We start from the raw sequence: 26,258 nt of genomic DNA, 5'->3' as shown, positions 1-26,258 counted from the left end.
TGCAAGACGCACATTAGAGAAAGAGAGTCTAAGAGACAGGTTGTTCATACACAAAATGTCTCATTACAGTATCACAGTGTCTGTGTGTTCTTTGTGTGTCTAATACAGAATACGGCATCAGAGCAGACATTAACCCATTGATACCTGATGCAGCATTTGCGTGTATATCCCTCATTTGTGTGTGTATCCCTTTAAGACCGCGATCAGTCAACATCGCAGTCAACATTGGGCGCCATTCAACCCTGTGGTGAATTCAGCCGATCACAAGTTCCCGTGTCTCCATTGTGCCCACGCACTCGCCTTGGGAGCTAAATGGGGCAGATGCAATCTTGTGATAAATGAGACTAGAACTGAAAAAAAATGTTTTCTCTATTTCTAGGAATCATATTAAACATTAAGAATTCATTACTTGAATTACTGTAATGCGCTTACAGCACATGATGCAAGACGCTGTCAAAATGTTCTGATCAATATTTTACCACTGCAGTGTAAGCTGCTTTATTTGCTCAGCTTTAATTGCTAAGAAGTTTTATTATTTGCATAAATATACATGGACATACTTGTCCATTTTCATCCTGCTAACCACTTATTTAGTTATACACACAACAACAACTAGAACAATGAGAGCGATGTCAAGGAGAGATGCAGAAAGAGAGAGGGGGCTACTACTGTATTGACAACTTATCATTGACAACTCCCAATGGATTCATTACTGCCAGAAGAAAGACTTTGAACTCAAATGGAGGAGCCTCATGGTTCAAGTCTTCCTGTGGAATATTCCATACTGTTGGTGCAGAGATCATCTTAGATAGATAGATAAATAGATAGATAGATAGATAGATAGATAGATAGATAGATAGATAGATAGATAGATAGATAGATAGATAGATAGATAGATAGATAGATACGATACAATAGAATCAATAGATAGATAGATACAATAGATGGATACAATAGATAGATAGATACAATAGATAGATAGATAGATAGATAGATAGATAGATACAATAGATACAGTAGATAACATAGATAGATACAGGAGAATATAGATAGATACAATAGATAGATAGATAGATAGATAGATAGATAGATAGATAGATAGATAGATAGATAGATAGATAGATAGATAGATACTGTAGATAACCAGCCCTCTGGGACAATGTACAATGGTGAGTAAGTGCTTTACCGATTGCAAAGTATTTCAGGATCATGAAAGAGAAGAGCAAAATAATTGGAATTCTGCTTTATAATGGGATGGGGGGGGGAGGGTTATTGTGAGACTCTCAATGTTAAAAAAAAAAAAGTCCCCCTGTTGATATACTGTATTTGGTAACTACAGGGTTTAAGAAAGAGAATACATCATTAAGATTCACCAGTGTTGCAAGCAGAGCAACACAAGCAATCCTCCTCCAACCCCCAAATGACTATCAAGCCCACTGTTTCTTAAGCATGGAGGTAATGAGACAAATACTTATTCAAGTAAGATGGCACGAGTATTAGCGTCACATTAAGGTCTGGGATTTAATGATGTTGTTAGTGTAATATGTCAGCAATGAAGAGGCACGGAATACTTAAACATTGTGTAGGAGAGAGATGAGGAGGAAAATATGATGGAATTAGTCTGGTTTCGTGCAACGTCTCACATGCCCAGCGATGGATAGAGACACGAATAAGGAAATGATAGTGATTCTGGCAAATCATAACAGAGCTTATTTCCACTGCATGGCATGTTGGGAGCAAAACCTCTGTATACAACAAAATCTGGGGTGAGCCTGGATTCATTGGAGTCATGACAGGTGTTGATCTTGGATTCATTGGCGTGATGATGACAGGTGTTGTTGATCTGGATTCATTGGCGTGATGATGACAGGTGTTTGAATTAATCGATGGTGATAGTTTTAGGAGAAGCAAGGGCCGTTAGTACTCACTAAAGGGGTGCACGGGGTCCAGTATTCGGGGTTCAGCTCGGCTCGAGGACGCAGGTCCAGATACTCGGGGTTCAGTTCGGTTCGGGCACGCGTTAATGTTCCCTTCATGGAAGATTGGAAAAAAGGCTGTTAGCATCATCACTCCTTTAGATGGTTTCTGGGTCACTTATGGTAATGATGATGATGGAAGAAGAGTGTATGTCAGTGTTTTATCACTTTCTTAACCCATCATGATGACAAGGAATATAAACACAATAAACAACGTCAAAATAGAGGGCAAATTTTTGTTTTTATTATCATCAAACCTTCCTTTACCTCACTGGATATAACCATGCCATAACAGTGTTTCCCCTACCACTCTACAGGCCTGGCGGGCCCGCCAGGCCAATGGCGCCCCCGCCAGGCCAGATTTTTTTTTGCCAAAAAAAAAAGAAAATCCCTGCTCTCCCCAAAATGTCAATAAACCTTTATGGCATATTATTACAATACAACAATACTGTTGTTGACAGTGTTGACAGTAATAGAAGATGCCAAATCATTCAAAACAATAAGCATTTTGCTTTTAGGAGCATCGTGCCAGCGTGCGGCGCTGTTCCAAACCGTGTTCCAAGCGTGTGTCGTTGCCTGGGAAATGCACATCCCATAATACAACAGTTCGCATCGCATCCCATAATAGTACGATGATAGTTGGGATGCCATTGCGAACATAGGTGCGAACAGGTTAGCTTAAAAGTTTAGCGTCGCCAGCGACGGCCCCCACCGTTGCGGGCGAGGTACGTTTCGAAATCCCTCCAGGCCTGAAACATTTTCTAGGGGAAACACTGCGATGCCATAAGTAAAACATCAGTGTGTAAAGTAAGGAAAGTAAAACATCAGTGTGGGGTATTCACAGTACACCAATTAAAAACATGTCATTCAATGTCCCTTAATGAATTTTAAAACAATATATAATATATATATATATATAAATATATATAAAAATATATATTCCAAGTACAGGAAGAATCCAGTTTTCCTTTCCTGAGACCCTATTGGCCGAAATGACCGGCCAATGGAATGGAGTGAATCTGCTGGGGCCCCATGAGGTCTATGATGTATACTGTAATTATCTGCTGATTCTCAAAATGGCTGTGTGTGTAATGAGGCTATGCAGCATGGAGCCCCAGGCATAAATCACTGTCTTTAACTGACTTCCAGATGACCAACAACAAAACAGAGCCGAGCAGCAGCAGTGGGGAGAAAGAGGGAGAGGGGTTATCGGGGCAGCAGCACTAGCATCCGAACTCCCTGCTCCTTATCAGCAAAAACCATATTGTTAAAGCAAACTTTACTCGCTCAAGAGACAGGTTTCTGTCTCCTAAAAATAGCCAACTCACTTTCACTTATCTGTTTACAGCCGCTGCTATAGTCATTGTAAACTGCTTTATTTAGGACAGTAACGCTACACTGGGTGGATGGTGTGTGTGTCAAATGGCAACGTGCCAGTCTGTTGCTCGGGACTGTCTGCTGTGGTTGGCACAGATCTGACAGTGCCTCCATACTATAGCCTGAGCCACCATCAACAAATGAGTAGATTGACTCCAGATACATACTCAATTCACCCTCAAATAAAACACACTATAATGGATGTGCCGCAATGGGTGAGTATTTAAATAAGATATATGTCTTCTAAATTTTCAAAAATACAATGGACAGTTTTGAACGACTGTAACATAGGGATGGGTACCATTTAAATAATTCAACCACTCACATCAGTATCATTCACTCTTACTTGGCAATTGTATCGTAGACTAATTGGGAGTGTTATGCAATATGCATATAAGGGGCACTTCCAGCGAATCCATTTGATCCTCGATCTAAATTTCAGGTTAGTCATACTCGAGTGAGTAAATGGGTTTTCACAGGAACCTGTTAGAAAACAACAGCCTTTGAAAATAGCTTTATAATCAAACTTGATTTGACAATCTAACTACCATAACTCTGATATGTCTCGATTGTCTTCACTTTCACATCCACTCGTCGAGTCATCATAACGACAGAATTTTGACTTTGATTTCAATACTGTGTTTTACTATGAAATAATTTGCCAGTGTGATACCATGGCAAGCAAGAAACGCTAGCAGGCAATGTGCTGCCACGCGCGACTCGGGACAGTTGTGCAGCAACATTTGCACAGGCGTCCATCTTTGTCGGCTCTGTAAGTGAAAAACCGCTCAATTTTTTTGCTCCTGGGACCAGTTTTGTCAAACCTGTTTAGGTGAACCGGGGTTCAGCTCAAGACGTGATGGATCCTTTGATGCTGTTGAATCATGTGTTGAGCTGTTTGACTCTGACTGCTGTAGTTTACTGTCGAGCACCAGATTGTGCTCCGTCTATTATCCCAATCCTTCTTCCTCTTCTCCTCCTAACTCCACTCCACGCGTATATACGCCCTGTGGAGGTGAATGGACATTTGCGCTTGCAGAACACTTTGGTGAAAGTATCGCTAGCTCAATAGCTGCAGTCGCCTCAAGAAAAAGTGAGTCGCACCCCTTACTCAAAACGCAGCATGCCTTGTGGCTAACAGTGTATTTATGGTCTATTGAAGCTAACTGTCGGGGGAGAAAATGGTCCGTTTCAATAAAGGATGTTTACCTGTCAATTTGATTCTGTAGGAATGACATCAAAACCTGATATTTACTGTACAGTTGATTTTTTTAGATAGCGGAGAGACTGAGAGGTGTCTTGTTAAAGTGCACTGGAAATGTCTCGACATGACATGATGACGGTCTATATTTGGTGCTTTATCTACGGTGTAAGAAAAATAAACTATTTTATTAAACAATTCAATTGACCAAATAATACAACAGTGTTGGTGTATTCATTGTGGTTTTTCCTGTAATTAAGCATCATTGTGTATTATCCTTCGATACAAGCATAAACATGAGTGATCTTTTATAAAGTCATTAGGTGAAGACCAACTTGACATCACTGAGATTCTGTATGGCTTTAATTCAGACTATATGAGATACTGAGACACTGTATACACAATGGCTTTCATTCAGACTGTTGTATTACGCAGTTTCGGCCTATTTCATGTGCACACTGAAGGCCTTGTATTCACATTCACATGCAGTAAGGCTAAGCATTCTAAATGATACTATTGCTTTCAAATATATTTATTCGCCTGTAGATCAACTTTTATTATTTAACATTGCCCCTGCTGTGTCAACACATATAGGGGAAGTAACTTTAAATGTACTTGTGGCTAATGCTAGATTAGCTTGTCTGCTGCTAGCCAGCTAGTAAGTTTTTAAGGGCACACGACACGACACGACCTCTCTCTCTCTGTCTCTCTGCCTCTCTGCCTCAATGATTGGTATTTCCTGCATAAAATTCACATGTTTTTATCAGTTTGGGAGTTGCTTTTGCTATAGCCCAAAACCACTGACTAGCCTACTTGATAGATAGATGTATTATAAGATATGGATCTAATTTAAAATCTCCCTTGCACTGTGGCGCATGCCCCATTTTGCTGATCCCAACCTTGAACTAATTTTCACTAATTGGATAGTTGTTTTCACCCAATAGCCAGGTCCTTTCAGTAATAATGTTCTGACAGCATCAAATAGCGGCCTATTCACCTCCGATGATTACAGTTATTTGACTTCCCACGACCAAAAAGACTGTTCATTAAAAATGACATCTTAAAGTAAGCTGCATAAAATGGTTCAGAAATCAGTCGATGGCTGAAGGGCTGGATTTAGTCAGGAGGACTTCCCTGGACTTGCTGATTTGCAGACTTTATACTGAGATTTCCCACAGTGCATTGCACTATGAATATTTATGGAGTATTTTCACAACAATCATGTCGTCACTAACACCCAATTCCAAGCAGTCCACCTTTTTTTATCTTATTTTCTATTTTGTGCTTTTGTACTTGGCGTGGCGTGGATTCTGCCCCCTGGTGGACGGGACTGGAGCGCTGCTGCTGTGGATTAGGAGCCACAGTGGATGGTTGGTTGGTTGGTTGGTTGGTCCACAAAAGGTTTCACCACGCTTTAGCAGGCACAGTTTTCGCCCTATAGGAGGCTGACATTTGGCATGGAGGTCAGGTGTGCATGTGTGTGTGTGTGAGAGAAGGTGTGTCTTTGTGTTTATGCCCAATTGTATAGAAAGCCAAAGTGAACGTCACTTCCTGCCTTTCTCCCTGTACCAGCGTCAGAAAAAATACAATGGTGGTGAACTGAACGGAGACGGATGTTACTTTTTTGATGCCGTTTGAATTGTGCCACAGAGTAGCCTACACATGTTAAATGTTGTCAATTAAAAGATGACTGTGCATGTCAAGAAAGTCTCAGTTTGTGGTAAAACTGTGGCACTATAAGTTATCAATCAGAAAGACTACGCACAACCAGTCGCATAAGGGGGCACGGTGGCTCAGTGGTAGAGCTGTCGCCTCGCAGTCAGAAGGTCCTGAGTTCGATTCTCGCCTGGGACACTGTGGGCGCTGTGGTTGTGTTCCCCCCCATATCTTCAGTGCCTACTGCCCAGGTGGGGTATCTCGTCGTAAGGGCCTTTCTGTCTGTGTGGAGTTTGCATGTTCTCCCCGTGCTCCCACAGGGGGGTTCCTCCGTATATAACCCCCCCCCCCCCCACTAAAAACATGCAGAAGATCAGATCGTCATCGTCATCCGACCAGTGACGACAACATCCGAAGTTGGTCCCCGGGCGCTGTACGAGAAAGCGACCACTGCTCCTGGCCTGCCCCAGGAGGAAAGGACAAAGCCAGGATGGGTTAAATGCAGAGGACAAATTTCACCGGCCACCGTCAGCATGTGTGTGTTGTGGCCCTCCGTGCATGTGTTGTAGTGTGTTGTGTGACAATAAAGACGGGCTGCCGTCTTAAATCGTTTAAGTGTCGTGTCTCCCGCCAGTCCATTGTTGTTGACATACCGTAGATCCATGGTTGTTGATGGTGTGACGTATAATGTGCGACACGTGGATGTAGTCGATTGACAAAACTAAACCTTACGTTTCAGTTTCAGCACAAACTGCGACTTTCCTGTCATGCATACGGTAGTTATCTTTTAAATGGACCAAATGGAACATGTGTTACCCCGTGGCACAATTCAAACGGGATCAAAAAAGTAATGTCTGTCTCCGTTCACCACCATTTTTTCTGATGCTGGTAACAGGGAGAAAGGCAGGAGGTGACGTTCACTTTGGCTCTCTATATGTGTGTGTAGCAGATTGACACTGTGATTGTAACCCTGTTGTTTGTGACTGTTCTTGTATCATCTTGGGACCCACGTGACTGTAGCTGCTTCCTGGCTAATTCTGGGACAGTTTCTGACTGTGTCCATTGTCCCTGTCAAAGAAATTAAATTAATAAATCCATGGTGAGCACTTACTGTAAGTTAACGTCAGACTATATAATAGCTTGAGAGGAGCTCAGTCTGACAGTCTGGACATTTTCATTCAGCGTGTTTTCTCTTAAGCTGCTTTTTGATGTGGGGTTGGCACTTACAGGATAGCTTGACTGTTTGAGGAAGATGTGCTCACTAGAGGCAAAAATGCCCCCCAAGATACCACAAATCTCTGATTGATTTTGAGTAATAAACTTAAAGGAACTTGATAGAATATGTTTCAATTCATGGATTGAAGGAATTTATTATTGCTAAAATAAATGAAACTGAATTAAAATGTTGCTTGTCTCCACAGTTTTTGCACACTTGTTTATGGACAAAGACAGCTACAGTCCCCTCTGTCTCCATCACTGTGAAAGACTTTAGAGAGACTCGAGATCAATGAAACCCTGAATCTAAAATGATGATAAGAGGAGTCAGTTCAGAGTTTCTGTTCTGACAAGTTAATTAGGCTACTCTTCATGGACTAAGTAACTCCCATAAGCCACCTACATACAATAACTATATGTTACATACATTGATGCTAATAATAGATCATTGTTAATCTAAATTGCTCAAATAAAATCCCCTGCGCACGTGTGGACGTATTCACACTGCACACCGTCGTAACGAGGACTTGATTTGACAGATTCTTTCTTCTTCGTGTCACTGGAGAAGAAAGGGTGGAAGCGGGGCAGAGCAATACTCCGGTGCCATCTTCTTCTTATTATGCATCTTTTTTAATATCCTCCGCGTGTCTGTCACTCCAATTAATGGGAAATGTTCTCCATAAAATTACCAGAATGTGAGATTATTTATTCGAATCGGACGATATATCACCAGTGTGATGTGTGACAGGACGTGAGAGTCTGGCGACGCTGTAATTGATCATCTTTCACAGCGCATCATCAGAACGATCACGGGGGAAACGTTGCGTTGTTGCAGCAGCAGCGTGTGATACTGTCAACGCTGACAACAACAATGAGACGTAGGCACTAAACGGCTTATTGAGAATGATGGAGGCTTGGCTGTGAGAGATGAGACTACAATACGACACACGTTGTACAAAGTGCACGTGTCAGGACTTGACTCAGGACTCGAGAGCTAAGACTTGAGACTTTACTCGTGACTTGCAAAACAATGACTTGGTCCCGTTATCCGAAATGGGTCTTGTGAATTTTACGTTTGACATTGGAGATATTGTTTATGAATGGAAATAATTATTATTAATGATTGAAATGATTCATTTGGGTTTAGAAAAAGTGGGAGTCCTGCCTAAAATACACTGGTTTTGATCCCGTTTTAAAATAATGATCTAACGATCTAACTAACTTAACGATTTCAATCGGACGTGCGGGTGAGGCGGTTAGTTGGGTAGAAACTGACCGAGTGACGAGTTAATTGAACCAGTGGAGGAGTCGCTGACGAGACCAGGGACCTGGCATGGATGACACCTTGAGAGCGTGGCAGCAGTTCACAGTGTTGTTGGGGACGACAGCCACGTTACCGTACGCACACAGACCAGAACGAGATAGACACCAAACACGTTCTGCACCACCCCCCCCCCCCACCCAACCAAGATGCACTCTAACCACGGGAGAGGAATCAAGACTGTTTCAAGTGACCTAGTACCTGGCCATCCCTGCTACCACGCCCACAGAGAGAGGATGTGTTTTCCTCCAAGAACCAGACTCAAACACTGTTCACGTTCAAATCAACCATCCATCCATCAAATCCATGTCATTATTATTTATTCAGTCAAAAACAAATTGAAAACGCCATTCCTTATATCAGATCCATTTACTGTTACTTTTGAATAAGGGTTATTTGCAGCAGGGCTTGGACCTAGAAGAACCGGAACCTTTCTGACCAACATCAGAATGGAGACAACAGTAATAGTGCTGAAAGGCTCTGCGGTGTGTTGAACATGTCAGTATACTGTGTGGGGCTGAGAAGATGCGTTTCATTAGCGGGGATGAAACACGCTAATTAGCTTCACCATTAGGCTAGCCTTGCCCAGCTTTCTCAGTCTCAGCTGCCCTTTGACTCCGTTTAATTACCTTAGAGATACAGCACAGCACACACTGCGTGCACTTTTCCATGACATCACAAGATAGCATTCATTTCTGAACAACAAGTTGTTTGTGTGTGTGTGTGTGTGTGTGTGTGCGCGCGCACGTGTGTGTGTGTGCGTGCGTGTGTGTGTGTGTGTATGTGCGTGTGTGTAGCACTATGAAAAGTACACGATGTTGGTCTTGTGACTGGTGGTGGTGAGGGTCATGAGGGGAGGAAAGCGATACACATGGCATATTAGCTGGAAGACTCCATGAGATCATTACTCATTTTACCGTATCGATTAATTCATGTATTTATTAACGAATCCTATCAATACGTCAGAACGTGATGGACACGTGACCTGTTGTGATATATGAAGATTGGAGAAAAAGGTTTTACTGTGAGTGTGATGGACAGGAGGATCGAAAGAAAGATGGCAATTAAGAAAATGGCCGTGGCAGACGCCACGTAAATCATCTCAACAGATGTGTTGTGCTTTGATATACAACACATGAGCAGATTCCACTTACAGTAGTGGTAATAGTTAACAGCATAGTAAAAATCAATCAGAGCAATATACTGTATATATATATATATATATATATATATATATATATATATATATATATATATATATATATATATATATATATATATATATATATATATATATATATATATATATATAATATCTGACTGGTCTCTTTGGAAATTCCCACGTCTATGGGTTCATATATTATGTCTGTAATCGTCCTGTGCTCGCACGCCTGTCTCCTCTCTCTGAGGCCCTGCTGACTTACAGCCGGAGCTCCTCTAATGTAAATGAGGCCATAAAGTGGCCCCAGTGTGGAGAAGCTCCCTCTGGACACCCAGCTGAGTGCCATCATCTGCTGCCTTACATCACATCACACCACGCAGACTTGTCTGGCCTGGACGCCATGACTGAGCAATAACATGAAGAGCAAGTATGAGAGCAACGTACAGGGGAGGGAGGGAGGGAGGGAGGAGGAGAGAGAGGGAGGGAGGGAGGGAGGAGGAGAGGGAGGAGGAGAGAGAGAGGGAGGGAGGGAGGAGAGGGAGGGAGAGAGAGAGGGAGGAGGAGAGAGAGGAGGAGAGGGAGGGAGAGAGGGAGAGAGAGAGGGAGGGAGGGAGGGAGAGAGAGGGAGGAGGAGAGAGAGGAGAGAGAGAGGGAGGAGGGGAGGAGGAGAGGGAGGGAGGAGGAGAGGGAGGAGGAGAGGGAGGAGGAGAGAGAGGAGGAGAGGGAGAGAGAGAGGAGGAGAGAGGGAGGAGGAGAGGGAGGGAGGAGAGGGAGGGGGGAGGAGAGGGAGGAGGAGAGGGAGGGAGAGAGGGAGGGCAGGGAGGAGGAGAAGGAGGGAGAGAGGGAGGGAGGAGGAGAGGGAGAGGGAGAGGGAGGAGAGGGAGAGGGAGAGGAGAGGGAGGGGGAGAGGGAGGGCAGGGAGGAGGAGAAGGAGGGAGAGAGGGAGGGAGGAGGAGAGGGAGAGGGAGGAGGAGAGGGAGGGGGAGAGGAGAGGGAGGAGGAGAGGGAGAGGGAGAGGGAGGGGGAGAGGAGAGGGAGGGAGGAGGGGAGGGAGGAGAGTTAAGGAGGGAGGGAGGGGGAGAGGGAGGGCAGGGAGGGAGGAGAGAGGGAGGGAGGAGGAGAGAGGGAGGGAGGAGAGAGGGAGGGAGGGGGAGGGAGGGAGAGGGTTAGAGAGGGAGGAGGAGATGGATGGAGGGAGGATGAGGGGGAAGGAGGGAGGAGGAGAGGGAGGGCAGGGAGGAGGAGGGGGGGAGGGAGGATGAGGGAGAGAGGATGCAGCTTGGGTGCAATGCAAAGCCAAAAGAAACGGAGAGGGGAAACGGTTGATGGATAGAAAATGCGAGCGAGCGCCAGAGAGAGAGAGAGAGGGTGCTACTAACTTATTTATATTAAGCTGTTGAGATGGCCGGGCGAGAAAATCTGTGATTATTATTCTTTGATTTGCAAAAGAGCCGTGCCGTGATTGGCCCGGGCGTATTACACTTTACGTTTATGGGCCGGCGGTTTTAAGCCCATTTCCACGCTCCCCCATTCCACACACATGCTAAGTATTGACATTCCAGTTACGTTGATGACAGTGAGGAGGCTGTTTCATGACAGGACTGTAATGGGAAACGCGTGCTGCTGCTGCAGAGAGGCTATTGCAGTAAAGTTTGAAAAAAAATATCAGCCAATTACAAGGAGGACAGTTTGCATAGTTGCAGAGTAAAGAGGACGTGCACCTCGGCTTTGTTCACAGAGAACAAAGAGAGGGGGGATTCATCTCCCCCCCCCCTCCCCTCCAACTGCCTCCTCTGAATTAAAAACATATTCACAGAGAATATGCTCTAATGGAAAACCTGCTGTGTGTGTGTGTGTGTGTGTGTGTGTGTGTGCGCGTGTGTGCGTGCGCGTGCGCTGACATAAATTAATTTCGAGATTATGTTTGATATGATAATTAATTATACACAAGTTTAAAAGTGGCCCCTGCTTACATGTAAATTAACGCAGACACAATATCCAAAGCGTTTTTGAGAAGAGGGACAAAACACCATGTGATGTGATACGGGCGAACATGGTTATTCAATGAAGGAGGGGGGGGGGGGGGGGTGGCGCTTTGTGTTGAGCGAACGGGAAACAAATTAGGTTGAAGTCGTGCGGGCAGGATAAATGAAACCTCGATCAATTAATTGGTTGAAAGGGACGACAGTGGGCGCTGTTACAGTTCCATTCTTGAGCGGCGGAGACGCATTGATTGTCCCTGGCACCGCTTGTCCGTGTCATTATAGTCGATGCTGAGGCCAGGCTCCAAAAAGCCTTCTCTCAACAACCACTAATGGCTCCACGACGGAAATTCTGCTGGAACTCGTGGAGGAATTCTAATCAGCAGATTTCATGAATTTGGAGCAGAGGGGAGAGGATGAGGAGGCACAGTGCCCGAGGTCCTCCGGAGGAGGCGGGCGAACGCATTAGCAAAACAATTCCCCGTCATTAGAGACCGTTTGAGATTACTTCTGTTCTGAGATGCCAGAATGAGATTGAGGTGCTGGCGAGGTCAACTTCCTTGATGAACAGGGTTGTAATAGTAATAATAGTAACTCGATTAACCCTTTGATGCCCAAACCCGGAATCTAGACCCACCCCGGCTTAGTGTTTTTCTCTTTGATGCATTCCACCAGTTTCATCATTTAATGTTTTAGTTATTCTTCAAAAGATTTGTGTCTTTTTGAGTAAAAGTAGCTTTTGCATTCCCATCTCAAGTTTCCATCACAGCCGTGACCTGTGTTTATTTATTCCCCGTTCAATTTGCTGCGCTGCACAGTGCACACATCAAGGTGACCCAGCTGAGCGTTTTCTCAATCTTATAAATCAATGTCTTTCTGTCGGTAACTCTTTCCTCGCCATTGATGAGATTTTACCCCCATTTATGACACAACGCTTCCCCACCATTGACGAGATATATTCCCGAAATCTGTGTTTTCCCTGTAAATACAGTAGGGGGAGCTGTTAGCGATCTTGTGAAATAGTACACCACTTGCAGGTCCAAAAACAAGCAAAGAAGGAGGTCCTCCAGAAACCAGAAGGACAGGCTTACTGGTCAAAGGGCTGGTATCTGCAATGTTAAACCATCCAATCATGCTCACTCATCCAGGAGAACGCAGACTATATGACAGCAGAGCGGCCTCTCAACCATCTCAGCTGGCAGAGAAGCTCCAGACGGCAGATCTTTGGTGGAGCACAGGGAACGAGTCGCCCGCCTGGCTCCAATGAGAGCTTGTCCCTGGCGTCTCGTCTCCGATGGCGGGCTGGATCTGTCCTAGACACCGGTGTTACACTGAAATTCTGCACATGTCGGTGTAACACCGGATAGTAGCCGCCCTCAGAGACGAGCCTACAGCCAGGCACTGGATTCGGTTCAGGATCTGCTTGAAAATTAGAACATTTTTTTGAAAAATTCAATTTTCTCCACTTTTTGTCTAAAATGTTGTTGTTTTTTTTACCAACATTCAAGTGTTGACAAACAAGCGCCAACACCGCCCACGGCACAGTATGTAGCCATTCAGCTTTATAGCACCATGCCCGCTCCCACCACCAACATCCTCCTAGCCACTAGCACCATACCCATACCCACCCCTCAAATCCTGACTCTCTACCACCTTCCTGTCCCGAGCTGTCGCCCCTTTTCCCCAGCCCCACCACCCACATCCCCCTAGCCATGCCTCGAATCCCGACTCTCCTCCTGACCTTCCTATACCTAGTGATGACCTCTCTTTCCTAGCCCCGCCCCTTCACTAAAGTGAAGTCAGTCAGTCACAAGTGAGTGAGTGACTGACTGCCCTGGCTGTGCCATCTTCTGACCTCGACGGGGGCCTGCTAGCACAGCACTGCGGGGGAAGAAGAATGAATGCAACCAGAATAAAATCTTTGTTGTGTTTGAAAACAGCAGCTGTGCTCTTTATTTTGATATAGCAGGTATTCACTGTTTACACAGTCAAAAAGATATTTTATTTTGATATAGCAGGTATTCACTGTTTACACAGTCAAAAGATATTTTATTTTGATATAGCAGGTATTCACTGTTTACACAGTCAAAATATATTTTATTTTGATATAGCAGGTATTCACTGTTTACACAGTCAAAATATATTTTATTTTGATATAGCAGGTATTCACTGTTTACATAGTCAAAAGATATTGGGTATTCACTGTTTACACAGTCAAAAGATATTGGGTATTCACTGTTTACACAGTCAAAAGATATTGGGTATTCACTGTTTACATAGTCAAAAGATATTGGGTATTCACTGTTTACATATTCAAAAGATATTGGGTATTCACTGTTTACATAGTCAAAAGATATTGGGTATTCACTGTTTACATAGTCAAAAGATATTGGGTATTCACTGTTTACATAGTCAAAAGATATTGGGTATTCACTGTTTACATAGTCAAAAGATATTGGGTATTCACTGTTTACATATTCAAAAGATATTGGGTATTCACTGTTTACATAGTCAAAAGATATTGGGTATTCACTGTTTACATAGTCAAAAGATATTGGGTATTCACTGTTTACATAGTCAAAAGATATTGGGTATTCACTGTTTACATAGTCAAAAGATATTGGGGGGCCTTGAAAGATTAGTGGATATGATCAAAAATGCTGGTGGTGGATCTCAACTGAAAAACAATACTCTGGCAGGGAAAGAGTCAAATAATCCTGTTCTTGATGTTCACAAATACTAGGAATTCTATTATAATGGAATTTGATGCAACCAGGGACACATTTTCTACAGACAACGCTTGGCATGTGGTTACTGTATATCTCAAATGTCTTACTTTATATTCTTTCTTCTCAGAAAAGGTTTGATGGTGATATATAATGCTACTCTGTTAATGTACACAATCCCTTGTGATCGCTGCTTGGGTTGAACCATACGACGTTGGGCCTAATTAGAAGATAATAACTGTACAAATATACAGAGACATGTAAACATCGTCATTTTCAGTATATTGTTCTGTTACAGCCAGGCACTAACTAATGAATCACTTGATTGATGTGCACTTCAAAGTCTTCTCTTTCTTCTGTGCTTCTTCATCCAGCTGGTCACAGTGGTGCCAGCAGACACAGCAGAACCCATCATGGAGGGAGAGAGAGAGAGATGCTGACTGAGGAACAGACACGCTAGTTTGAGGAAGCCGGTCCTGACATTCGGAGTGTGAAATCTGGACTGGACTATCATGAGAGACAGGGACAAGCTGGAAGTTGTGGTACACCCGCGAGTCAAGCTGTCCCAGACGAACAAACAGGCTAAATGCCCCAATTATACTCAACGTTGCACACAGACGGAGCTTTCTGTCCGTACTCTGCATTCACTCCGTGCATAATTAGGTGCATTTTCTGAAAGCTTGCGGATATGGATTAAACCAGAGCCGTGTATATAGAAGAGTCGCGACATCTCCATTCACTCCAATGGACCAGTTTTTTACTCTCAAGAGTTCCAGGAAGTAAGGTCCTGGATTAAGCAGCACTGTCGAGTTGCAGCAAAATGGGCAGTTTGTGTTGTACTTTGAAAGGTTTTATTTAAAAAAAATTTTTAATCAAATTGTACATTATCAGCTTTATTTTAGCATTCAAAAATAGCGCGAGACCCCTTCCTGGCTGTTCATTGGCTAATGAGTCATGCATTTTGGTCCTCCACTGACGCCACTCTCTCTCTAAATTTCTCTGGATTAAACAGAGTAACAGACACAGTACACAGTTGACTCTCTACTGCCCACTAGTGGATGTATTGCTTCACATGATACCAACGTGAAAGACGCATGTGGGCAGTGGCGGTTACCTCGTTTAAAACGGACGTATTTATTTTCATATGAAAATGGCACATAAATGCGCCATAAGGGGGCTCTTCCCCTCTTCTGAAGAAGAACCAGTCAACCACCCCCCCTCCTCTCATCTCCTCTCCTCTCCTCTCCTCTCCTCTCCTCTCCTCTCCTCTCCTCTCCTCTCCTCTCCCGAAACAAGAGAAGCCACAACATCCTGAGGAGCCGCCGCCCAGGATCTGCAGCAGAGGCAACAGCTGTGTCCCTACAAGATGCCTGGGAGATGTTCATTAGCAAAGGGGAACTCATGGCCTTGATTGGATTGACAATCCTTGCTGGTGGGGAAAGGAGCTCTGATCTATGTGGGAGATCTACTTTGATCCACTGCACAATGGAGCTAAACAAATATGAGGATGTCTGCTGCATTTCTATACTGAGCAGCTATGGAAAGTAGAAAGGAGCACGCTTCCTTGCTAGCGTTCCTCGCCCGTGAACTAGCAGTGCTCATTCCTACCGTGCCTCATCCTCGTCCTCCTTCCCCTCCTCCTCATCGCTCATTTCTACCGTACCTCATTAGTTTGCCCTGGAGATCTCGCCCGCGTCACGGTCTCGCAGACGCAGCGCGCTCGCCCAGAATCGCCCGCTACGCTACGCGGACTCGCATACAGTACGTAGCTCGGCTCTTTTCCTCATCCCTAGAAGCACCTTGCCCCTGTAGGACTTTGTCTAAATAAGGGGCTGTCTGTTCTTTTGGGGCTTCAGCATAGTGTTTACCTGGAGGGAATTCTCCTCATGGAGCCATGTTGTACAAAAGGAAAGAGTTGCACTTTTTCTAGAGATCAGATTTTCTAGTGATCACTCTGTTGTGTACTTTTCTCATTTCCATTTGCTTTACTAACATTTGCTTTCATCATCTTTTTCTCCCCCCATCTTTTACTCTACCACTTTCTATTGAGGGTTGATTGTCTTTGGATACAAACTCTCTGGGCCTAGTTAAACATGCTCTCAATAGGGTTGATTGTCTTTGGATACAAACTCTCTGGGCCTAGTTAAACATGCTCTCAATAGGGTTGATTGTCTTTGGATACAAACTCTCTGGGCCTAGTTAAACATGCTCTCAATAGGGTTGATTGTCTTTGGATACAAACTCTCTGGGCCTAGTTAAACATGCTCTCAATAGGGTTGATTGTCTTTGGATACAAACTCTCTGGGCCTAGTTAAACATGCTCTCAATAGGGTTGATTGTCTTTGGATACAAACTCTCTGGGCCTAGTTAAACATGCTCTCTGGGCCTAGTTAAACATGCTCTCTGGGCCTAGTTAAACATGCTCTATGGGCCTAGTTAAACATGCTCTCTGGGCCTAGTTAAACATGCTCTCTGGGCCTAGTTAAACATGCTCTCTGGGCCTAGTTAAACATGCTCTCAATAAAATATTGTTGTGTTCTACTTTTTCTGATTTTCCCTCCATTTTCTCCCCAATTGTACTTGGCCAATTTCCCCGGTCGCTGCTCTACCCCCTCTCCCCACGATCTGAGGAGAGCCGTAGACTAGCACCACGCTTCCTCCGACACATGTGCAGTTGCCAGCCGCTTCTTTTCACCTGACAGCGGGGAGCTTCGCCGGCAGGACGTAGCACGTGGGAGGATCACGCTATTATGTTGTGTTCTTAATTAATTTAATTTAGTCCTTGCATTGTTGTTGAGAAGCATTCCATAGCCAACTGTATGGAGAAATGGATTATACACAGTTCCACACTTAATTATCACCTTACATTAAATATGAATCACAAGTACACACAAAATATTCTCATAGGTGCGAATTTCCTTGCAAACCGCAAATGTGCATCGCTAAATGCAAATGTCTTTCACAGTTAAGGCCAAATGATGTGTGTGTGTATGGATGTTTTGAGTGCACAAGTCAACAATGAATGAACGCATATTTCCTTTCATATTTGCCCGTTAACATGCCACAGCCATCAGCCGACTCTTTACATGTCAGTGATTTTATTAGTAACCAAGATACCAACCGCATATAGCCTACAGCTCCTCCTTGGACTTCTGGTTGCTTCTGTGGCTATGTCTCTTTTTTCATCATAAGGAGAGGGACAGAGTCAAATAAGGCAATTGATAGTATTCCATGACATCATCACACGGCCATCTTGGTAGGAAAATAACAGGTGATTGTAATCAATTAACACGTGATTACAATCAAATGACACAAACAGCCAATGAGCTGTGTGTATTTTAGCGCCATATTGTTAGGAAAATGCTTGTGACATCATTGGAATACTGTCTATAGGCAGCCAATCACACAACAACAGATTCTGCTTATGCATTTCTTTGACATGGATTGAAACGTGTCTCACTCTGCCCACGACTCTCACATCACTATAATCCAAATCACTTCAGATTTGAATGCCTAAGAGGCATGCTAATGCCAGATGTACGGTTAACAGAGATAAGTGTTGGGGTCAATTCACTTGACTTAACTCAATAGCGGTTCATTACAGAGCTAAGTTTTTTAATATTTGACTAGTTTTATGCATGGCATTATACAGGACGTATAGCTTCTTGTACTTGAATCCGATGGCAATTCATTAAATAGTCTCTCTTCACAAGTACCGGAGACGAGTTTTAACAAGTTGTAAGTTCTGATTCTGTCTAATCGCTGTAATCAAATGGACTTGACAGACCGGGCTGACATCCGCTGGAAATCAAACGGCGTTTAAAAAACCATGATAGAAATGAGACATTCATTGAAAACGTCGGCACTCAGTCGCTCCTGAGCAGCAGCAGCAGCAGCAGCAGCAGCAGCCATTGAAAGAGAAAAGGCTGAGTGGCACTACAGGACGGGCTCTTGTGGCTTCACACGACCAAAACTGATTGCTGAATTCATTGAACTGGAAGAGAGTTGATGCAAATCATAGGGACTCTGCACCACCCCACCCCCCCCACCCCCCCCAGCATCCTCTGAGCAGAGCCGGCTCAACAACAGGCCAGAATCCCCCCCAAATGACATGATCCTACCTAGGGTTGGTTACCGAAACCCGGGTACCAATATGGTACCGGTACTTTTACAACCTGTACTACCGGTACCGAATTGCAACACAGATTTAGGTGCCATGCCCAAGGTGCTGAGTGAAATATCCGCCCTCCGGTGTAGATATTGATAGTATTCTGTTACATCACCAAACGGCCATCTTGGTAGGAAAATAACAGGTGATTGTAATCAATTAACACGTTCACTGCCAATGACGTATTAATCCGTCAAAAAAAATCCAACGGTTGACTGCCAATGACGTATTAATACGTCAAAAAAATGATTTTTTTTTTTTTGCCCGTGGGATGTGCATCTACCGTAAATTCCGGACTATAAGCCGCACCTTTTTTCCCGTTTTTTGGGCTTTTTTGGCCCCTGCGGCTTATATAACGGTGCGGCTTATCTATGGATTTTTTCAAAAAAAAAAAATCTCTCTTTTTTAGCACTCTTTCTAACTATAAATCCACTTCTGTTTTAATTTCCTCTCTTGCCCTCTTTTCACCACACTGTATGACACTGTATGACACTGTATGACACTGTGTGCACTGTAAAAAACAACACAGGTGGTGTTGTGTTATGTTGTTTTGTTGAAATGTTAATAAATGGGAGCTTCCTCAAACAGCCATCTCTTTCCCGACAATCCCCTCTGTGCATGAACCCTTACATATGGTAATTAAACATTAAAACACAATAAAAAAAAAAAAAAAAAAATACCATTAAAACACCCGCGGCTTATAGTCCGGTGCGGTTTATATAAGAAAAAAATAGTCAACTTTGCAGGTGCGGCTTATACACCGGTGCGGCTTATAGTCCGGAATTTACGGTAACCCTTTTACATCTCTTATATAAATATTGGAGCTACCGAACGTGTACAACCCATTCCACCGACCCACTAAGTGGCGACAGTGCTCTCCTGACTAGAGGAAGGCAAGCAAAAAGCAGTGTGAGGAAGCCATTCTCACGAAAATGGATTGGCGAAAACGCTTTTGTTTTCGCGCTGATTGCTGGCGGTGCGGGATTGCAAATTTGCATAATAGATTACGGGTGGAACACACTTTGAAACACGCAGCATAAATAAGACCAGAATCGCAAAAGCTTCATCAAAGCTCTCAACCGAAACTCCAATAAACGAGCGAGCCCACCAGACTCGCCCAAAGAGCGGCCGCCAGCAGACAGGCAGCAGCAAAGCAGTGAGGTGACGCGAGGTTACAGCAGCAACAGAAACGAGCTTGTGACACGCCCGCTGCAGCCAAGAAGAACACACACGGAGGGAGGAGTTTGAAGGAGAGGGGTGTTTCCTGCTGTTATGGAGGAAATTACTGTTCAAAACTATTGTTTAGATGTCTGACGTCTTACTGATGCCAAAAATGAATGGTTAAAGTGACTGTTCTATCGAATTTCACAAAAAGCCATTTATCTCAGAATAAATTTTCAGACGCTGAAACCATGCTGTATTCAAGTGCTAATGCCTACATAACTACTAACTCTACAAACTAACTCTTTTAGACAGAGAAAGCACACATTCTATTAGTTCTTTTTAGATATTTTGTGTTCACAAAATCTTAGCAGAAAAGAATCCTCAGGTCTTGAAAGATGAGCCAGAATCCTCAAAAAACCCCTCTGGCAAAAGCTACCTACAGTAAAAAAAAAACAGCTGGCAGTGAATGTGTTAACAGGTGATTACGATCAAATGACACAAACAGCCAATGAGCTGTGTGCATTGTAGCGCCATATTGGTAGGAAAATGCTTGTGACATCATGGGAATACTATGAATAGGCTGCACCTTGATTTGTTTGTGATTGTCAGTTTTGTCCTCTAACTATTGATCTAACCACTACGCTGCAAAATTATACCAAGTCAAATTCCCTGTATGTAATCTAATCTGATTCTGTGGCAATAAAATTGAATTGGATCTGAATATTTTACAGTCATTTATAAGTGAACAACTTTAAATAGTATCAACTTTTTGAGGCCCTTGGCAGAGATATTTTCAGTGATAAAAAAAAAGCACTTGTGCGTTATATTGATTTTTTATCAATTACATTTTAAATTATATCAATCCAAACCCTGATGTATCCTTCAAAAAAAATGTAAGTGTTTAAGTTCAACCCCAATGGGGGGGCAGAGAATGGAGACGGTCTGATCTCATGAATCCCACCGAGAATAGAATTATTAAGTACAGAACCTCCTGCTAAATCGAGGGGGAAGTAAAGTGACAGCTGTTTGATGCAGCTCTAAGACTGTCATCACACAGCACAGACACACCAGCACGCTGCGAGCGAGCGAGGGGGAGAACTTCCCTTCACATCTGCAGCTCTCCATCTTCTCTCTCTACGTCTGCCTTTGGTCTCCCCGTCTCCTCAAAGTTCTGGCTTTGTTCTGGAGGCCCCGTTGTGCTTCAAAAACAACACGGCGAATTAAAGCTAGCGCACTAAAGCGCTGCCTTTAAGTCAAGCCGAGCACTCCCCTGAGGCGGAGCTATATGCTTTCACCCGTAAAAAGCCCAATTTTATAACGCATATGCCCACAGTCTACCCCACCCTATTACATCTAACACTGGACAATGAAGGCTTGAATAGTTGTAAGGATTTAAAAGTAGCCTAAACCCATGGTTTCTCATTTGTCTGCTGCAGGATTGCTTACCAAGACAAAGTCACCTGCCTGCCGTGTGAAGGAAGGACATCACTCTTTAACCTCCGACACTTTTAGTGAATTGCTTCCCTCCCGATGATGATTCTTTCTGAGCCGTGTTATTGAAAAGTTTCACGTACGAGATTGAATCCTTGTACAGCCTACAGGTAGGTCCATGCAAACTTTAATGACACCCTGCCCCCCTCCCCTCTCTCTTCTCTGCTCACTTTTGGACTTTTCTTCTAAACTCGCAAGCTGGTTGAACTGAGCAAGACCCATGAGATAAAAACTACTGCATTGTCAATAGTTTAATTTAGGTTGGATTTTTCAAAACTTAACTTAAAAGGGATACTCCACTTTACAGTTTACAGTGAGCTACAGTCGTGAAGTTAGTTAGCATCGCCATGGCATGGAGGGTAATGGTACAGCTGTTAAAAATCTGCCAAAACACACATCTCACGGTGCCAAAATATATGTTGTGCTTTGGGTAATCACCATATGATTAAATATTAATCCAAAATGCACATACCGTAATCGGTCTTTTTGGAAGGAAAACAGGTAGCTGGTACTACTTTCCAAACATGGCCGCCAACCACTTTTCCTGCTTCCTGCGGTGTGTTGGGGGTTAGTTACACTTTAAGTATACTACAGTACTCAACCCAACTTTTCAGCAGATTTCTGGTCAATCTTTCAGTTTATTTGGCCATACTCACACCGTAGCCAAGAAGGTCACAGAGGATGTCTACCCAGTGCAGTGGCACTATGTGTATGACAGTAGACACCCACATGTTGTGTGCTGCATGCTGTACTCAGCAGCGCTGGAAGCCAAATTACTCAAGAACATCCAATCAACAGCTGCAGCAACTGGATTGAAGGAAGCATCCCTGGTGTTTTTGGAAAGGCACACCCCCATAGTTCATCTATCCTTAACACACGTTAACAGCCAACTCCATGCTGTCGAAATGATATTTATCTCTACACAAACTGTTGAATTATGTAAGCTGTACTGTAGCATAGTGTTAATCAGTTAACGTTACCTGACTAACAAACAATATGCTAATTAAGTGCCACCAAGGATATGAAGCATAATGTTGGCATATTAATATTACTAAACAAGACAGTTAACACAGCTGACAGCTGGGCAGCTGCTATAAGAATTATCTGGTTGGGTTGGAAATAAATGACGAGGACAAACATGAAAAGGTTAACTCCTAAAATCAACTAACGTTTTGGACAGGTGAAGCACTGGTGTGAGTAGGTCTTTCCTTATTTTATTTTTGAGCAAGTTATTATTTATCCCCGTGGGGAAATTCATCCTCTGCATTTGACCCATCCTCTACTAGGAACCTTCCTAGAACTAGGAGCAGTGGGCAGCCGCAGTGGAGCGCCCGGGGACCAACTCCAGTTCTTTTTGCCAGTGCCTTGGTCAGGGGCACTGACAGGAGTATTAACCCTAACATACATGTCTTTGATGGTGGGAGGAAACCGGAGCACCTGGAGAAAACCCACACGAACACGGGGGAGAACATGCAAACTCCACACAGAAAGGCCCTGGGACAGACTGGGGTTCGAACCCGGGACCTTCTTGCTGTAGCAGAGTTTTGACTATGGAGATATACTGTAGTCTCTTGGTTGAAGTTCCCCTCCCTGGAGCCAGGTGTCCCACGCCAACGGCCTAGAACTGAAATCTGCCAAAGCTCTCATTCGTGTGAATGTGCTGATCTGTCTCCCTCTCCAGAAATTGTAATAATATCACAATGAAAATGTGCTACAGGAAGCAGATGTTTTGTTCTGCGCTTCCCCTTATCAACCACCGGTAGTCACAGTTGGGTGCCTAATGTAAGGCAGCGCACACACACACATGCCTCGCACATACGCCGAAACCCATCAGACGTTGATAGTCAATTAAAATTTCATCAATCGCTTGAGAAGATAGGCTTGTCTATGCGTGTCTGTCAGCGTGTGTGTGATGGTGTTTGAGAGCATGTGCGTTTAGTTCAGAGCAAGAGATGATGAGAGCAGACAATGTTACAGTTGACAATGGAGGGATTTAGTGTTTTTGCAGTGTGAGATGACGGTGTGTGCTTGACTGTGTGCGTGATGTCACCGACAATCACCCCTGCACTATCAAACAAGAAACATAGGTGTTCATTTTGCCAGCTGCTTCGACTGTCTCTGTACTGTTGTGTGTGAATCCGTTTGCATTCACACACAACACAACACCACGCCCCCTTTTGGCCAGTGGGCGTGGAAAGTTAAATCAACTCCAAGTTGGCCCATGACCTACTTTTGTGCCAAGTTTCACTCAAATCCATTCCTAACTGTTGAGATGTTTAGCCTGCTAGATCTGATCTGTCAGGTGTCTGTGACTCAGCAGCAGGCTCTGGTGAGCTCCTCAGTGGTGTCTGTCTGGGAACACTTCACACATAGCAATTGAGCGCCGATTTGCAAGTGCTCCAAAAACTGTGGCTGAGGGCTCACAGAGGGCTCGTATCGTACAACAGTATAGTCTGACTCTGAACTCGACCTAACCTAACCCTAAACAACTGTCCAGTCATTACCCTAAGCAACTGTCCACTCCTTACCATAAACAACTGTCCAGGTGTTACCCTAAACAACTGTCCAGTCCTTACCCTAAACAACTGTCCAGGTGTTACCCTAAACAACTGTCCAGTCCTTACCATAAACAACTGTCCAGGTGTTACCCTAAACAACTGTCCACTCCTTACCATAAACAACTGTCCAGGTGTTACCCTAAACAACTGTCCACTCCTTACCATAAACAACTGTCCAGGTGTTACCCTAAACAACTGTCCAGGTGTTACGCTAAACAACTGTCCAGGTGTTACCCTAAACAACTGTCCAGGTGTTACCCTAAACAACTGTCCAGGTGTTACCCTAAACAACTGTCCACTCCTTACCATAAACAACTGTCCAGGTGTTACCCTAAACAACTATCCACTCCTATATCCTAAACAACTGTCCAGGTGTTACCCTAAACAACTGTCCAGGTGTTACCCTAAACAACTGCCCAGGTGTTACCCTAAACAACTGTCCAGGTGTTACCCTAAACAACTGTCCAGGTGTTACCCTAAACAACTGTCCAGGTGTTACCCTAAACAACTGCCCAGGTGTTACCCTAAACAACTGTCCAGGTGTTACCCTAAACAACTGTCCACTCCTTACCATAAACAACTGTCCAGGTGTTACCCTAAACAACTGTCCAGGTGTTACCCTAAACAACTGTCCAGGTGTTACGCTAAACAACTGTCCACTCCTTACCCTAAACAACTGTCCAGGTGTTACCCTAAACAACTGTCCAGGTGTTACGCTAAACAACTGTCCACTCCTTACCATAAACAACTGTCCAGGTGTTACCCTAAACAACTGTCCAGGTGTTACCCTAAACAACTGTCCAGGTGTTACGCTAAACAACTGTCCACTCCTTACCATAAACAACTGTCCAGGTGTTACCCTAAACAACTGTCCAGGTGTTACCATAAACAACTGTCCACTCCTATATCCTAAACAACTGTCCAGGTGTTACCGTAAAACAACTGTCCAGGTGTTACCCTAAACAACTGTCCACTCCTATATCCTAAACAACTGTCCAGGTGTTACCCTAAATAACTGTCCAGTCGTTACCCTAAACAACTGTCCAGTCATTACCCTAAACAACTGTCCAGTCGTTAACCTAAACAACTGTCCACTCCTTACCCTAAACAACTGTCCAGTCGTTACCCTAAACAACTGTCCACTCCTTACCCTAAACAACTGTCCAGTCGTTACCCTAAACAACTGTCCAGGTGTTACCCTAAACAACTGTCCAGGTGTTACCCTAAACAACTGTCCAGGTGTTACCCTAAACAACTGTCCAGTCGTTACCCTAAATAACTGTCCAGATGTTACCCTAAACAACTGTCCAGGTGTTACCCTAAACAACTGTCCAGTCGTTACCCTAAACAACTGTCCAGGCATTACCCTAAACAACTGTCCACTCCTTACCCTAAACAACTGTCCACTCCTTACCCTAAACAACTGTCCAGTCGTTACCCTAAACAACTGTCCACTCCTTACCCTAAACAACTGTCCAGGTGTTACCCTAAACAACTGTCCACTCCTTACCCTAAACAACTGTCCAGTCGTTACCCTAAACAACTGTCCAGTCGTTACCCTAAACAACTGTCCAGGTGTTACCCTTAACAACTGTCCAGTCGTTACCCTAAACAACTGTCCAGTCGTTGGATGAGGCAGGAATCCTCCTAACCCTGTCAATAACGTTAAGTAATTGACTAGCATGTGCTTACATAAGTTATGGATATATGAACTGGTGTGTGCCTTTCCTTAAATGCAGTTGCTGTACAGTAGCTTTTGATTTGGACCATCTTGGTTCATTTGGCCAGCAGGCAGCGCTGCTGAGCCTGCGTGTCGCCATGTTGTCGTCTATGTAAACAAACAGAACGGCTGCACAGTCATCCTGTGTGACCTTTTTGGCTGAGGCGTTAATATGGTCAAATAAGATCAAACGATTTAGCACAAAGCTGGATGTGTTAATTGGGTTATGCTTCCACCAATTATAACCTTTCTCTGATTATGAATATCAACGTGTTTACATTGCATTTGCCATTGTTAGTGTATTGCCCTTAATTAGGTTGAAATGACATCATTAGTGCGAATGTAAAAGCGCGTGTGAGCTAAAGATGCAGATTGTGTAGCAGAGCACAGGGTTTCTGTGAAAGTGTGCAAACTAGAGAAAAGGCCCTGTGGATGTGATACTAAGCTAAACTGAACTGTGATGTGCAAAGAGTTGTCATGTCAAGCTGAGCACGAGCATCAGAAATGAATCTCGGTGTGGCTTTGTAAATATGTAAACGAT

General features: G+C 43.9%; 1 protein-coding gene across 1 annotated transcript in view; it reads right to left on the bottom strand.

Moving 5' to 3' along the window:
* Window positions 1–26,258, bottom strand: part of pcdh9 (protocadherin 9) — a gene marked incomplete at both ends in the record, with an annotated part of 361,675 nt that overhangs the window by 277,741 nt on the left and 57,676 nt on the right. The window contains one exon of the mRNA XM_083662392.1: window positions 1,929–2,030. Coding sequence (XP_083518518.1) covers window positions 1,929–2,030 — 102 coding nt within the window. The remainder of the gene's footprint in view (window positions 1–1,928; window positions 2,031–26,258) is intronic.

Source organism: Poromitra crassiceps, assembly GCF_964638095.1.
Source record: "Poromitra crassiceps genome assembly, chromosome: 28".
Taxonomy (NCBI): Eukaryota; Metazoa; Chordata; class Actinopteri; order Beryciformes; family Melamphaidae; genus Poromitra; species Poromitra crassiceps.
The sequence above is the reverse complement of the archived record's forward strand: the minus strand, read 5'-3'. Positions and strand labels throughout refer to the sequence as shown.